At 38.6% G+C, this 14235-nt stretch overlaps 1 protein-coding gene across 1 annotated transcript; it reads right to left on the bottom strand.

Annotated features, from left to right (window-relative positions):
• Positions 1-8798: 8798 nt before the first annotated feature.
• Positions 8799-10211, bottom strand: LOC116135804 (7-deoxyloganetic acid glucosyltransferase-like). Its single transcript, XM_031421525.1, has 2 exons — positions 9828-10211; positions 8799-9328 (listed from the first exon to the last, which is right to left on the bottom strand). The coding sequence occupies exons 1-2, from the start codon at positions 9958-9960 to the stop codon at positions 8799-8801; spliced, it is 663 nt and encodes a 220-aa protein (XP_031277385.1). The 5' UTR covers positions 9961-10211.
• Between the last annotated feature and the right edge of the window lie 4024 nt (positions 10212-14235).

The following is a 14235-nucleotide window of genomic DNA, read 5'->3' as shown; positions in this document are numbered from 1 at the left end:
ATTGAGAGCCACTCCAATTGGTCTTGGTACCCTTGGGGAAGAAAATTACCTTGGTTGTGGTGACTTGGGCATCTGGGAGGTATGGTCCTGCACTGAACGTCGTTAGTAAAACAATTCACTGCCCGCGAAGTCAAAAAAGATAGGGTCAAGAAGTTACTCGGTATGTCTCTAGGTCGCTTCTGAATTGAGAAACCGTATTTTCGCAAATTCGCAGTTGTCACAAGCAGCCTCACGTCGCCACTTGCTTCAGTAGAAAACTGAAGGTTGCGATTCTATCGTCCGCGAGCAGCTCTAAACTGGTCGTTTTGTAACTGCCATAAAAATAAACAGCTCGTTAGCAAAGGACACAAATCAAGTCAATAAATTCAGAAGGAAAAGAACCCACTCGGCTCCTGGAAGCGGCAAATGTCGTCGTGACGAAAGAAAAGAACTCGTCTCTACGGTCCTCCATACTCGGGTAACTGTGTCTCCCGCTTTATGGTAGTTCACCTGGACAAGTAGTAGGAATCCGTTCTTTGCTTTTTTTCAGAATATATGAGCAACCGATCTACCACGTTAGCTGCCCATCCATTCTCATGGCACGCGATGTACATGGCAATGACAATCATGTACGCGTTCGGTGTGAGCTGCGTTGGCACAATCCTGAAATGATCGAGGACCGACCTGACAAGGGGTGGAAAGGATCAAGCCCCCACCCTTGAAAATGTTCTTGGAGATCGCGGCCAACCCTCATGGGCGGAACCGAGCTGTGGGTCCTATAGCGGAAGACCTCAATCTAATAGTTATTGGTCTACCACCCTTTCAAGCTCTTCCTCGATAAGTACGAGAAGATCTCTTGAGTGGGACCGCAGAGCATCCTGTATGGGCGAACTGGTCCCTTTCTCGACTCTCGTTGGGGATCTTTCTCCTGTGGTCTGCAAAAGCGAAGCAGGGAACCATTCAGTCCTCGTACACTGTTCGTACGATGACGTGGAGGAGAAAATAAATATTTCCTCCCTAAACCCAAAAAAAACCCTAACAGAATGCTTAAAGGCCACAATCAATGACCGACCCAAAAGGATATTTCATCTCCGTAGCTACCGACACAGTCATCGCATGGCGACTGTCGAAAGCAAAATCAACCAAAAATAGGAGAAAGGATCGTTTTTATCTCTTGAAATGAGAAAGATTGACTCTTCTGCTCTGAATATCAGATAAACACCCCTCTGGAAGACAAAAACCAAAATTCCGAAAGTTTTCTTCTCCTCTGAGAATGAAAGTACTGTGACTTTGCCTGAAGAGAGCTAGGGTTCATATAGTTGAAGTGGCGCTTTGGTTTCCCGAGTCAAACGACGTTTGGCGAAAACACATCGACCTTGATCGACCACGTGTCATGAATCAACGAGGAAGAGTGACCTTCACGCTTGAGAAATCAGATCGTCATCCCCTTCTTGAAAACTCAAGCGACGGCACGTTTTCCCTCCTCTAATTTAATGCGCCCACGTCCGCATTTAATGCTGTGATAGGAATGTCGTTTCAACATGGCTCACATTTAATACGCATGGCTAGCACTTATTACGCTCAAGACACGTCTGTCAAAGCAAAAGGTGTTTCATTTAATGTATCCTGCAAAAGTGCAACGATAACATCTGAAGAGGTTGTATGAAAAACACTCTTCATTTTGTAAGTCACGAGGCGACGTAACTCTTCAACCTCGTCTCACGTCGGTTGCAAAGCGATGTGATTTTTTGACCTGACGACTCAGTTGCGAAGCGATGTATCTTCGACCTCGACGGACATCAGTTGCGAAGCAGCGACCATTTAGCCTCTTGAAAGTTGCTAAGTGTAAACAGTCGAGGATTCCATCCAGGTCAGAATCGTCATTAGCACTGGGTACCCAAATCCAGGTCGTGACTGTAAGGGCAAAGATCACCCTAGGTCACATCGAAATGTCCTCTCGACCTCCTTCGCATCAGGTCGCTTCGACCACATCTCTTCAAACATCAAATCAAGGCATTTATAATTTCCAAGGTTCGATTCTCAACCTTAAAAATTAGGAACTTCTGTTATGTCTGGAAAAGTAGGGCTGACGCAAAGCCCAATCAGCATAAATGGTCAGAGTCTAGGCAGATCCTACAGCGTTCAGGCAGGCCACGTCGCATGCTGGCTGAGTAGCATGTTCCTGCCAGTGCAGTGAGTGCGTGCTAGATGACAGAGAGCGGGAGGCCATCCATGTGTCCAATCCCTGCATGAATGAGGAAATCACGGGTAGTGGAACAACGGGACGCAAAGAAGGATTTGCACAATACCGACCTTTTTTTAGGGATTCAGTAATCATTACCTCAATTGTCGCACTATAAATAGACTTCTCTCCGTTTGTGGGATTCGCTCATTTTTCTCTTGATTAGCTATCTTCTCTCTATAATAGCTTACTATCTCTCTCTCTCATCTTTATTCTCAATACTCTATAAGTCAGCTCGCTAAGTCGCACCTGATCCTTCAAATATAAATACAATATCAGTGGACTTAGGATTCGCTTGTTTAGCATCCGAACCACTTTAAACATTGTCTTTCCACATTTACATTCTCAATGCCCCATTCACGTGTGTCTTCTGTTCAGCTCAGTATTTCACACGTGTGTTTAGTTGGTGTCAAAATACGCATCAACAATGTCCTCAAAAGTCAAACCGATAAAGGAGATTTCAAGAATGAGTCGTATGTAACTTTTCTTTTTATTTTGTCCTCCTTTTTAGATTTGTCTACCTATAAGATGTCGAAATTAGCTTACCTAACTTAGGAGCTACGTCTCAAATTAACATTAGTATCTTTCATGATTATAGCAACCAGAGAACGTAAGCTACTCATAGTTTTTCAAAATGATGCTATTTTTGCAAATCCATAAACTCTCTGCCTTCAACAATTAATTTCCTTAACACTTAACATAGACTGTGTATAACTGATTCACCACCAATCTCCAAAAATTTAAGAAATGTTAAAAAATCTCAATGAGCTTGACAATAATACACTAGGTTAACCCTAAATATCTATTGTCCTAGAGGGGGTGAAAGGAATAAAATAAATTTAGCAAAATGAAAACTATCAATACAATGATAGCAAATGATGAGTTTAACAAATCTATATTCAATAATAAACTAACAACCAATAAATGACAAATTAATGTTGTTGTAAATGAGCAATAAAGATACCCAATCAAAATAATAAATGCAATCAACTTAGGACAATAATTAAGTGTAATGAAAGTATAAACAAGAAAATAAATAAGTTGAGGAGAGAAATCTCAGAGATTTATAGTGGTTCGGAGCTATATCCACAAGCTTCTACATCCACTTCTTCAAGGCAGCCTCCTTGAAGTTCCACAAGAATTGGGTGCGTCAAATACATTAGTTTTACAAGATTTCGACACATACACTTAGATTTACAGATTCACTTAGTTTTACAGAATTTCACCACTCGGTTGTAATCAAAGTGTTTGTGAAGTATTCCTCTTCTTTAGGCTTATACACACAATAAGAATGGAGAACTCTCAAAGATTTACAAAATGAGTACAAGTGAGAATGTGTTTGGATTTTGAGCTTAAGGGATTATATGGGAATTTTATCTGATTTGATATGACTCTTCTCTACCCTTTACATAAGAATCTTGAGTTTAATGTTAAACCTAAAAAACATTAAACCCTAAACTCTAAAGCCTATAAAACTAGAAACCCTAAACTCTAAAGCCTAAAAAACCCTAAACACTAAACCCTAAATAAGCCAAAACCATAAAAACCACACCCTTAAATCTTAAAAACCCAAAACCCTAAAAACTTTAAGCTGTAAACCCTAAAAAACTTAAAACCCTAAACCCAAAAAAATCGTAAACAGAAAAAAAAAACTTGAAACCCTAAACCCTAAATCCAAAAAACCAAAAGCCTAAACCCTAAAACCGTAACCCTAAACACTAAACCCTAAACCCCAACCCTAAATCATAACCCAAACTTGAAACCATAAACGTTAAACCTAAAACTTGTAAACACAAAAAACCTAAACCATAAAAAACCCTAAACTTACACCTAAAAAACCATAAAACTGAACTCTAAGTCCATAAAAAGCCTAAAGACAATCTTGAAAACCCAAAACCCTTAATCTTAAACCCTAAACCATAAATGCTAAACCCAAACCCAAACCATAAACATTAAACCTAAAAATCATAAATAAATAAAACCTTAAACCATAAATCGTAAACCGTAAACCTAAATCCTAAAAACCCAAAACCCCAAAGCTAAATCCTTAAAAACCCTAAACAATAAAAAACCCAAAACCCTAAAGAACGCTAAACTCTAAACCCTAAAAAATATTAAACCCTAAACCCTGAAAAACCATAAAACCTAAACCCTAGAAACCCTTAAACCCTAACCTTAAACACTAAAAACCCTAAACCAAAAAATACTAAACCCTAAACTCTAAATCCTATAAAACTTTAAACCCTAAATTCTAAAACCTGAAAAACCCTAAGACCTAAACCGCTACCCTAAACCTAAGGCTTAAAAAACCTTAAATCTCAAACCCTAAACAACCCTAAACCAAAACCCAAAAAACATTAACCCTAAAACCTAAACAAAACCCTGAAACCCCCTGAACGACGCTAAACCCTAAACTGTAAAAAATCTTAAACCCTAAAGAACCCTAAACCCTAAAAACGATAAACTCTTAACCTTAAACCATAAAAAACCTAAACCTTAAAAAAATCATACACCCTAAACCATATATAAGATTATTTAAGGTGGGTAGGAATAGGATATCCCACAACTTTTCCATAACCACTCAAATCCTCTATATACGTGTAATTACGTATCTAGCAATAATTAAGATTTATCATTTATTCAAAGACTTTAAATAGAGAATGACAACTATGTCAACGCTGTCACTACTACCATTCAATTACAAAATGAGTAGTGACCTCTTACTGAAAACGACCGAATACCGGAATTGACTTTTAAGTTTGACAGCACAAAATTTTATTTATATATTTCTCCTTCAATATCCTTCCTAATCCAACTACCAATATGATTATTTACTCTTCTAATTTTTGGACCTTAGCACAGCACCGAAAATTGTTCACAGTCAACGTCGAGAGTTGACTATAGATTTCAATATGTCATGAAAATAATTTTTTATTGTAATATTCAGTAATAAAGTGATAAACAATAAAACGGCAGAGTCCAAGCCTAATCAAACCAAAACGCTGGCCGCTGTTATAGCTTATAGCTACCACTTACCAAACGATCCAACCCACGAAGATTTTTTTAAAAAACACCAGTTCAACTATCACTAAGTTAAAAACTTGAAGTTTAGTGAAATCAGCTGAGTCCTCATATTTTTAAATGTGATATTTGATCCAAAACTTATGGATAGTAAGTGCCTTTGAAGTTTGCTGAAAGTCCACTCAGTCCTCAGATTTTAATATCTGATTCTTTTGATCCTAAACTTAGGGATAGTACTAGTGTGCGTACGAGTTTACGTATAAATATGTGCTTCCGAGCCCCCCTAAAATTTGAAACGTACTTATCACCCTTTGTATTTCGTCTTTTAAGTTGTGCCTCTATTAAAAAACTTAATTTAGTGCCTTTTTTTTTCTTTTTATTTCTTTTATCATTTCAATTTTATTATCTTCTATATGTATTTAATATTTTAACTTTTTCTTGGACATCAAATTACTATCAATCTTTAAAATTTAAAATTTTCGTACTTCTAATTGCACTCTATAACGAACAATTTTGGGTTCTACCAATTATATGTTTTCTTTTAAGATATGAGATTATTTGTTTGAAAGGTTATGTATTTTCCATGTACTCAAACAATTTGTTATTTAAATCTTTTGACATAATTTGGACAAAGTTAATAGATTACGATGAGAAGGAAGCAAATACACTATCCTTTTTGGATTAAAATTTCACTTTTTGAAACTTGAAAACCGAGTTTTACTGTGACCAAACTTGAAGGACTGATATGTTAACCCACTCTCCCTATAGAACGTAAAAAAAAAAAAAAAAAAAAAAAAAAAAAAAAAAAACCTATTTCGATCGTTCTCTTGAAGAGTCTGTTATGGGTGCTGAACTATTTTCTTCAACGGCAAGACAATCGCTTGGTTTATTTTTTCAGAGAAAATTATCTGGAACTTCTATTTCCTTAATAAATGGTGCCAGGCAAATTTTCTATGATAAATAAATTTATACAATTAAGCCTAGACGAAATGAAACAGACCTGAAATTGCGATGTCAAGCCGAATATAGGCCACTTCATGCAGCGACGATGCAGGTGAGACAACTGAGGCATGTTCCTGGCCGTTTAAGTTTTCATACGGGTATTTCTTATTTTATTTAGGTCTATTCTCATTTTAAAATTAGTCAATAGTTAAGTTTTTCTTTTAATTAATTTAGATTTTATTTCTTTTTAATTGGAGTCTTGTAAAGTTGGTTTCACCACTATATATACATATTATTCATTTCTTTTGAGGATATATAAATTTTTAATATTTCTTCAATTTTACAATTAAGTTTTTGTGATTGAGACTTATTTACAACCTTTAAGGTATGTCGAGTGTAGCCTTGTTTTTGATGCTAATTCACTGTGTCAAGTGGAGGAGAAATGAAGAGAAAACAAGATAAGAGAAAAAAGAGGAGAAAGAAAAGAAAACATAAGGGTATTAAAAGTATGTTAAAAGTCAAAATTATCCTTTAAAACTGAGTGGCTCAAGCTCGAGCTGGAGCTGCACAGGTAAGGGAGCTAACTGAAACAGAGTAGGGTTATTAGTGATTAGTCAGGATGTATAAAATTAAAATTTGAAAAGAAAAATAAATAATTCTTTCATTATGCTTTCAATGACAAGTAATCCAGCTAACATTACCTCTTTCTTGAATCATCAATCATGTCCTCAAAAGTCACCATAAACCTTGCCTCACACAATTAATTTCCTACACACATAGACGGTGTATACGATTCACCACCAATCTCCAAAAATTATAAAAATGTTAAAAAATCTCTTGACAATATACACTATGTTAACCCTAAATATGGCCATAGTCGTAGGGGGGTGAATAGGAATAAAATAAATTATAGCAGTAAAAAACTATCAATACAATAATAGCAAATGATGAGTTTCAAATTATAGTCAATAAATAAACTCAACAACCTAAATGACAAACTAATGTAATGTAAATGAGAATAAAGATACCCAAATCAAATAATAAATGCAATACTTATAATAATTAAGTGTAATGAATGTATGAATGAGTATTAAAATATTATAGAGATAAATACTCAAGATTTATGTGGTTCGAGCTATATCCACAGTCCCTATCCACTTCTTCAAGGCAACCTCCTTGAAGTTCCACAAGAATTGGGTTGCGCCAAATACAATAGTTTTACAAGATTTGCCACACACACACTAGATTACAGGTATTTCACCACTCAGTTGTAATCAAAGTTTTTTGAAGTATTGCCTCTTCTTTATAGGCTTATACACACAATAAGAATAAGATCCTCAAAGATTTACAAAATGAGTACAATGAGAATAAGTATTTGAATTTTGAGTTAAGGATTATATGATAATGTATCTGATTTGATATGACTCTTCTCTACCCTTTGCAAAAAATCTGAGTTTTATATCCCTTAAAAGAGTTAGTCTTGTTCATTTAATGCCTATGATAGCCTATGGAACCCAGAGGACATACACAAAGTTGTTCCTGACAAAACGGATAAATTTTCTAAGATCTAGGGTTTTGAATGGAGTTCCACCACGCAGAACGGTCGTTCCTTTTTGATAATGAGTTTTGACTTGATTGACTTCGAAAATAGTCAAGAGTGCAAGGATTCTTTTGAATATCTTGACTTTTGACTTGAATGGAACGTGTGCAGGTGCCACACATTTTGAGGGTGATGAAAGCCATGGGGAACGATGTCATCAATGTGACACGTTCATCTGGGAGTTTTCTTCATTGAATAATTGTGCCTTGATCTTGCAAGTCTACCTCTTGAAAAATCTGCTAGCACGTCATACCACCTACAATCTATTTTGGTTTGGTTATGATGTGTCATACCTTAGCTATTTTGGTTAGTAATCAATCAAACTTTTAGATGTTTTGGCACATCAAAATTTATGAGAGATCAACACACTACAACAACTTCATCATTGTATATTTCAATTGTCATTGATTGTGGCTGATTGTGATTTGGGAAGATGGGAAGGTTTCTGTGATTCTCTGCAATTTATCATTGGCGGAAAAAGAGATGAACTACCATTGCCCAGAAAATTTTGGGTCGTGCCTGTTCAAGACCCTAGATTACTCTTAGATATTATAGATTCTTCTATATTGTACAAAAACTTGAACTTAGATAAACATAAAAAGTAATTAACTTTTTAGTTGCAGATAAAAGAACTTGTTATTTCACATTATATGTAAAGGTAAGCTAAGAGCTAATTGATTTGATATCCTGAATCAACTTCTCTATGTTGATACAAAGACCCCCTTCCTTAATACTATCACCAGCCAGCCTTTAAATTTATTAGCTGATTCCATGATTTCTTCTCTTTTTAACTATCAGTTCTCATACTACCTATTGATCTATCACACGTTGTCATAATAAATCCAATTTTCCAAACCTCACTACACACCTACTATTAACCGTTGGTCAGCAATTTTTGGCCAACAAATCATAGGCACTCCATCGACAATACTCTCTAACGTTGAGTTTCCATCCACCGCGTGTCAAAAACCCACCAATGGCTGGGTGCGAGAGGACTCCTCTTGCGGCGCCCAACTAACGATGAACCCTCTTTCCTTGGTGCCCTTTTCCAGCTCCATAGAATATGATATCACCAATCAAATCAGGTCGTATGACCCATAAGAATGATTTTTCACTCTTAAATAAGCCATGCCAGAATTCCAAGATTTGGTCCCGAGTGAGCCTTATCATACTCCCAAAACCAACATATAATACTGAGCTTGTCGGTTGAGAATCAAGCCGCGTCAAACATTTTTTGTCCTCTTCCCATAAAATACCATTGGATGAAGTTGAAGGTGAAGAGTTATTGATGCGTGACTTGAAAGCATGTTGAGGACCAATGGCGTAAATTATGTTGAAGAAAGAACCCAGTCTAGTTATCATAGGGGCTTCAATTTCATTTAAAGTATAAGACCAGAAGCTCGAGAAGGCAGAGGTTTCTCTAATGAAGAACTGCAATATAGGGTCATCGGCTTTTTCAAATCTACAAATGCCTGGAAGATCTCTCCGACGAATAATATTTTCTAGCCCAGGAATGCAAGAAATAGGCTTGTCAAGGTTTTCATCTGCAATTACAATGGACCCTAGCATCACTATTTTTTTTATCAAATATTTTTCTCAATGAAAGCTTTTTATTTGATAAGGAAACATATATACCATTAATAAAAAAGATCTTGGTTGGGAAACTTATTAGGCTATTATTATCCATTATCCTGGTGCTTTCCACCATGTCAATCCTTATAACAATATAACTGGAAAGGTTTGTAATTATCCTAAATATATACATAGCATATTCCTCAATGAAAAGATTAGAGTACGATATATAACTACAAAGTTACCGGACCACTCACATCCCCGTTTATATAACCCCTTAAATATAGATGTTTTGTTGCATTTTGAATCTTGTCCTTCATGTATGTAGAGTTTATGAATATCTAATATAATTGTATCAATTTAAATATTGTGTATTTTAAGTTTATATTCTAATTATATGTCCTAATTGGTGTATCATAAATGTTAAAGAGACATATAAATGATAATAATGAAAATAATAACAATACTCGCCTCCAAATGGAACTTCCCCTTCTTCAACAAGCTTGGAAAGATGGAAGTAAATCCACAAGCAATGAGCACTGTAAGTTCGAAAAGTAATAGTAGGAATTTCAAACTCTTCAGCAACATCAATGGCAAAACACATATTACCATCTGCTATTACGCACGTTGGGAGCTGGAACGGTCCCTTTTCCTCTTTAAGTGAATTCAACAGCTCACGCAAGGCCTGCTTGAACAAAAACCTATTGAAGAAAAGCAATTTTTTAGCGTATAGACCGGAACGTGGGTGATCGGGCGGAAGACCATCAGATATATAGACCTGAACTGAAACTTGGGGAAAGCAATTACAGAAGGCGGATATGTCAGTGTTGTGCAGGAGAGGATCGTGATTGTGATCTGAGTTTACGAAGGTGACTTGAAAACTCGCACGGCTAAGAAGCAGCTAGACTCAGCATGGACTTGTTGTAGCCCTGTGCTGGGTAGGGCAACAAGAGCACGTGAGGAGCAACATGCATTTTCTCCAATTTTTCGATGCGTCTGTGAGGATCTTTTGGGGAGTGGAGCAGAGTTTTCAATGCCAAAGAGAGATTTTAAAACTTTTGGAATATAAAAAACAAGTCACGTTAGAACTTAGAAGCAAGAAGTGAGGATGAATTGAACTTTAGAATTAAACAATGCAGCTTCAAATAAAAACTTTGCGACAATTAATTAGGGCATAAGATTCGATAAACAGCAGGTTATGTAATTTGTTTTATATATCTTTCATGAATTATCGGTGTTGTCCCTGCAGCAACCAAAGAAACATAAGGTACTCAAAAGTTTTCCAAAATGATGTTTTTTTTCCTGTACTCAAAAGTTTTCCAAAATGATGTTTTTTTTCTTTCTTTTTATCATTGTGGGTGTCAACTTACGCGTACCTCAATTGATTCTCTAGAATTAGGGATTAAATAAGAGTTTCAGTGGTTATCCCTATTAGTACCTGAGGAGACTGGAACTCAAGAGCTCATAAAACCCTCTTTTTACTCTTTTATGATCAGACTATCCACCGGTGGTTAATGATGTTTTCCAAAAATCACATGACTACTTTATGAATCATCAATATGACATTATTATCCCTCCCAACCTCCAAATTAGTGAGNATCTCCTAATAGTTTTCTCGTTACCTTGACCAAAAAGGTAATTTAAAATTTTTAGTTCCTTTTGGATTTTGTTTTTTACCTTCATTGATTTGGATTTTAGTTTATTATTGTTTATTGTGTGATGGAAGTGGTTTGTGGGGTTGGATCTCTTTTTTAAATGAGTATTATCAGCTAACTTATGTATTGGTGATGGGTAATGGGTTCCATGGATGTGGAAATGGGGCTTGCAAGGTCTTTGAGTTTTGGGGGTGGTGTAGTGGGTTGTTTTGTATTTAATTGTGTTATGCCTAGAAAAGTAGGGCTGACGTAGAGCCCAGTCAGCATAAATGGTCAGAGTCTAGGCAGATCCTACAGACATTCAGGCGTGGCCACATTGTATGTTGGCGTAAGCAGCATGTTCCTGCTAGTGCAGTGGGTGTGCGCCAGACTGACGAGAGGCTGGAAGCGGTCCACATGTCCAATTCTTGTATGAACCAAGGAAATCACTCGAGTAGATGAACAACGGGACGCAAAGAAGGATTTGCACGGTACCTGACCCCTTTTTACGGATTCAGTAATCATTACCTCAATGTATCCCGCTATAAATAGAGAGCTTCTCTATCGTTTGTGGGATTCGCTCATTTTTACTCTTGATTAGCTATCTTCTCTCTGTAATAGCTTATTCTCTCTCTTTCTCTCTCTCTCTCTCTCTCATTTGTATTCTCAACAATCTAAAGTCAGCTTGCTAAGTTGTGACCTGATCTTTCAAATATAAATACAATATCAGTAGATGTAGGATTCGCTTGTTTAAGCATTCGAACCACTTTAAACATTGTCTTTCCACCATTTACATTCTCAATCCCTCATTTACGTGTGTCTTCTAGGCCAGCTCAGCATTTCACATGTGCGTTTATTTGGTGTCAAAATCAAGCATCAATAGTTTGGCACTAAAAGGAGAGCCTAATTTAGTATTCGTCCTTCATCAGGAGAATCTCTGACTAAACGGTCCTACAACAACAAATGGCTCGCCGATTCGAATATGAGCGAACCAATCATGGTAATGAGGAGACCCCCCAAGTACAAGAAGACACTTCCCTAGAGGTGCCCTCAGTTCCGCAAAATGTCGCGGGGGATATCCCTTCAAGTTCACAACTTGACCCTGCCATCATGAGCTACCTGGAGAGGTTCAAAAATACTCTCCAAACGGTCAATCAAAGGTTAGACCGTTTGGACCGGGGCATGCCACCCGAATCGAATGGGGCGGTGCAACTGCCAAAAACGCCTGCAGGTCGCGCGAAAGCGCAGAAAAGGGCGATACCCCATGCCGCGCATACTTCAGCTCGTCGAAGAAAGGGTAAGCAAGTGGCAAACAACGGGCCTAAGGGCTTCCAAAGGCCGGCAAGCATCGACCACGTCCCGAGTAGAATACTCGTGGCGTTAAGGCTCGGTGAAAGGTCGCATCCTAAGCCGTCCCATGCCACGTTGCATGAACACTCCCATAAAAGTGCTAGGTGGGGCAATTCTCATCACCGCCATAACGATCCTGATTGTCATAGTGCGAGTGGTTCCCACATTCTACGGGACAGTTCCCACACTCCGCGGGGTGGTTCATACCATCGCAGAGGTCGTAAAAATTCCCCACACCATTCATCGCCACAAATGACTCTAGCCAGTGTGTGTCAAGAGTGACAAGAATTGTCAGCCGAGGCGAAGAGGAATCCAACCTTCGGACTTTCCTCAACCGTAATCGCGAGGGCCGAACTTGCATGGGGAAAAGCAATCCCTAGATAGCTCCGCTGCCTTGGATTGAGGAGCTACAGCGAGCTCTAGATCAGCTAAAAGCTCAGCAAAATGAGTAAGGGCAGGTCTCAATAGTGTCTCCCTTTACTCCGGTGGTATTAGCCGCCCCTCTCCCATCAAGATTTAGAATGCCCGATATGCGGGCGTTCAATGGAAATTCTGATCTGCAGGATCACTTATATGAATTCAACGATCTGATGGAGCTTCACCAGGTTTCAGACTTGGCGAAGTGTCGTTGTTTAGCAGTAACCCTAACCTCTCATGCCAAGCAATGGTTTAGGTCGCTTCCAGCGGGATAGATTAGCTCGTCGTCTCAGATGAACACGACGTTCCTGAGACACTTCCAAGCAAACCGAAAGTTCTCAATGCCTTTAAGCTACCCTAGCAACATAAGGCAAGAGAGGGATGAATCCCTCCAGTCTTACATCGACTGATTCCATAGAGAACTTAATAAGGTAGCTCACACTCTCGAAAAGTCTGTTCAGACTCTCATCATAGCGGGAGTTTGCCCATAGACCGACCTGTGGAAAGAGCTACAAGCTGAGGATGATGTTTCCCTCACCCGCTTCTACAACCTTGTGGAGAAATACCTCCGTATTAAAAACTCTGTGCTGGCGCTCCACCGCCATGACCCCGGCGCTTCAGGTAGTGCGCTTGGTTGGGGAAAAAGTAGGAGAGTTGATCGCAGATGGGCTAATGACGATCAACGAAAATGAAAGAAACCACGGTTCGAGCCCAAAAAGTCTTATGCTCTAGTTCCTTATCACGATCGCGACAGGAATCAATATACGCCTTTGAATGCATCTGTATCGGCTATTCTTGACAAGTCAGAAGAAGCTAGCCTGCTCGGAGAGCCTGAGCCCATGAAAAATCCCCCATCAGCCAGAAATAGTAAAAAATACTGTCGCTTTCATCGGGATAATGGGCATCACACCGATGAGTGTCAAGCTCTCAAACAGGCAATCGAAGATCTCATCAAGCAGGGGCATTTCAAAGAGTATATTGATGACTCCACTCTCGTGCGGGAGAAAAATCAAGGGGAACTAGGAAAGAAGCGTCGTGATCGCAAGGGTATCTGTAGTGTCGGAATGATCTTTGGGGGATTGCACCTCACGGGGAACTTACGAGGTGCTCAGGAAAGATATGCTTGCACATCCTATCACGATCCCATCAATGTGATGAACATGACACGGCGACCACCAAAGGTTCACAAGGAGGAAGAAATTACCTTCTTCGAAAAGAACGCAGTTTGATTGCATCATCCCCATGGTGGCGCTCTCGTGATCACGCCCCTAATAAGGCGCTCTCGTGATCACGCCCCTAATAAGGCGCTTTGACGTCCACAGAATGTTGGTGGACAATGGAAGTACGATGAACATCCTGTTCCAGACATCTTTTGAAAGAATGAATTTGGACGAGGCTAACCTGAAGCCCACCTCGATCCCTCTATACGGTTTTACAAGGGACCACCTAATCCTCAAAGGAACAATCTCGCTTCCTGT

Source organism: Pistacia vera, unplaced genomic scaffold, assembly GCF_008641045.1.
Source record: "Pistacia vera cultivar Batoury unplaced genomic scaffold, PisVer_v2 Contig303, whole genome shotgun sequence".
Classification (NCBI taxonomy): Eukaryota; Viridiplantae; Streptophyta; class Magnoliopsida; order Sapindales; family Anacardiaceae; genus Pistacia; species Pistacia vera.
The sequence above is the reverse complement of the archived record's forward strand: the minus strand, read 5'-3'. Positions and strand labels throughout refer to the sequence as shown.

What these genes read in the sequence shown, in the direction of transcription:
- LOC116135804 (XM_031421525.1), bottom strand. Translation starts at nt 9,960, where the DNA reads ATGTGTTTTGCCATTGATGTTGCTGAAGAGTTTGAAATTCCTACTATT. An exon ending in AGGGGAAGTTCCATTTGGAG is followed by an intron (nt 9,329 to 9,827) that starts GCGAGTATTGTT and finishes TTGTAATTGCAG; the next exon opens with ATGAAAACCTTGACAAGCCT.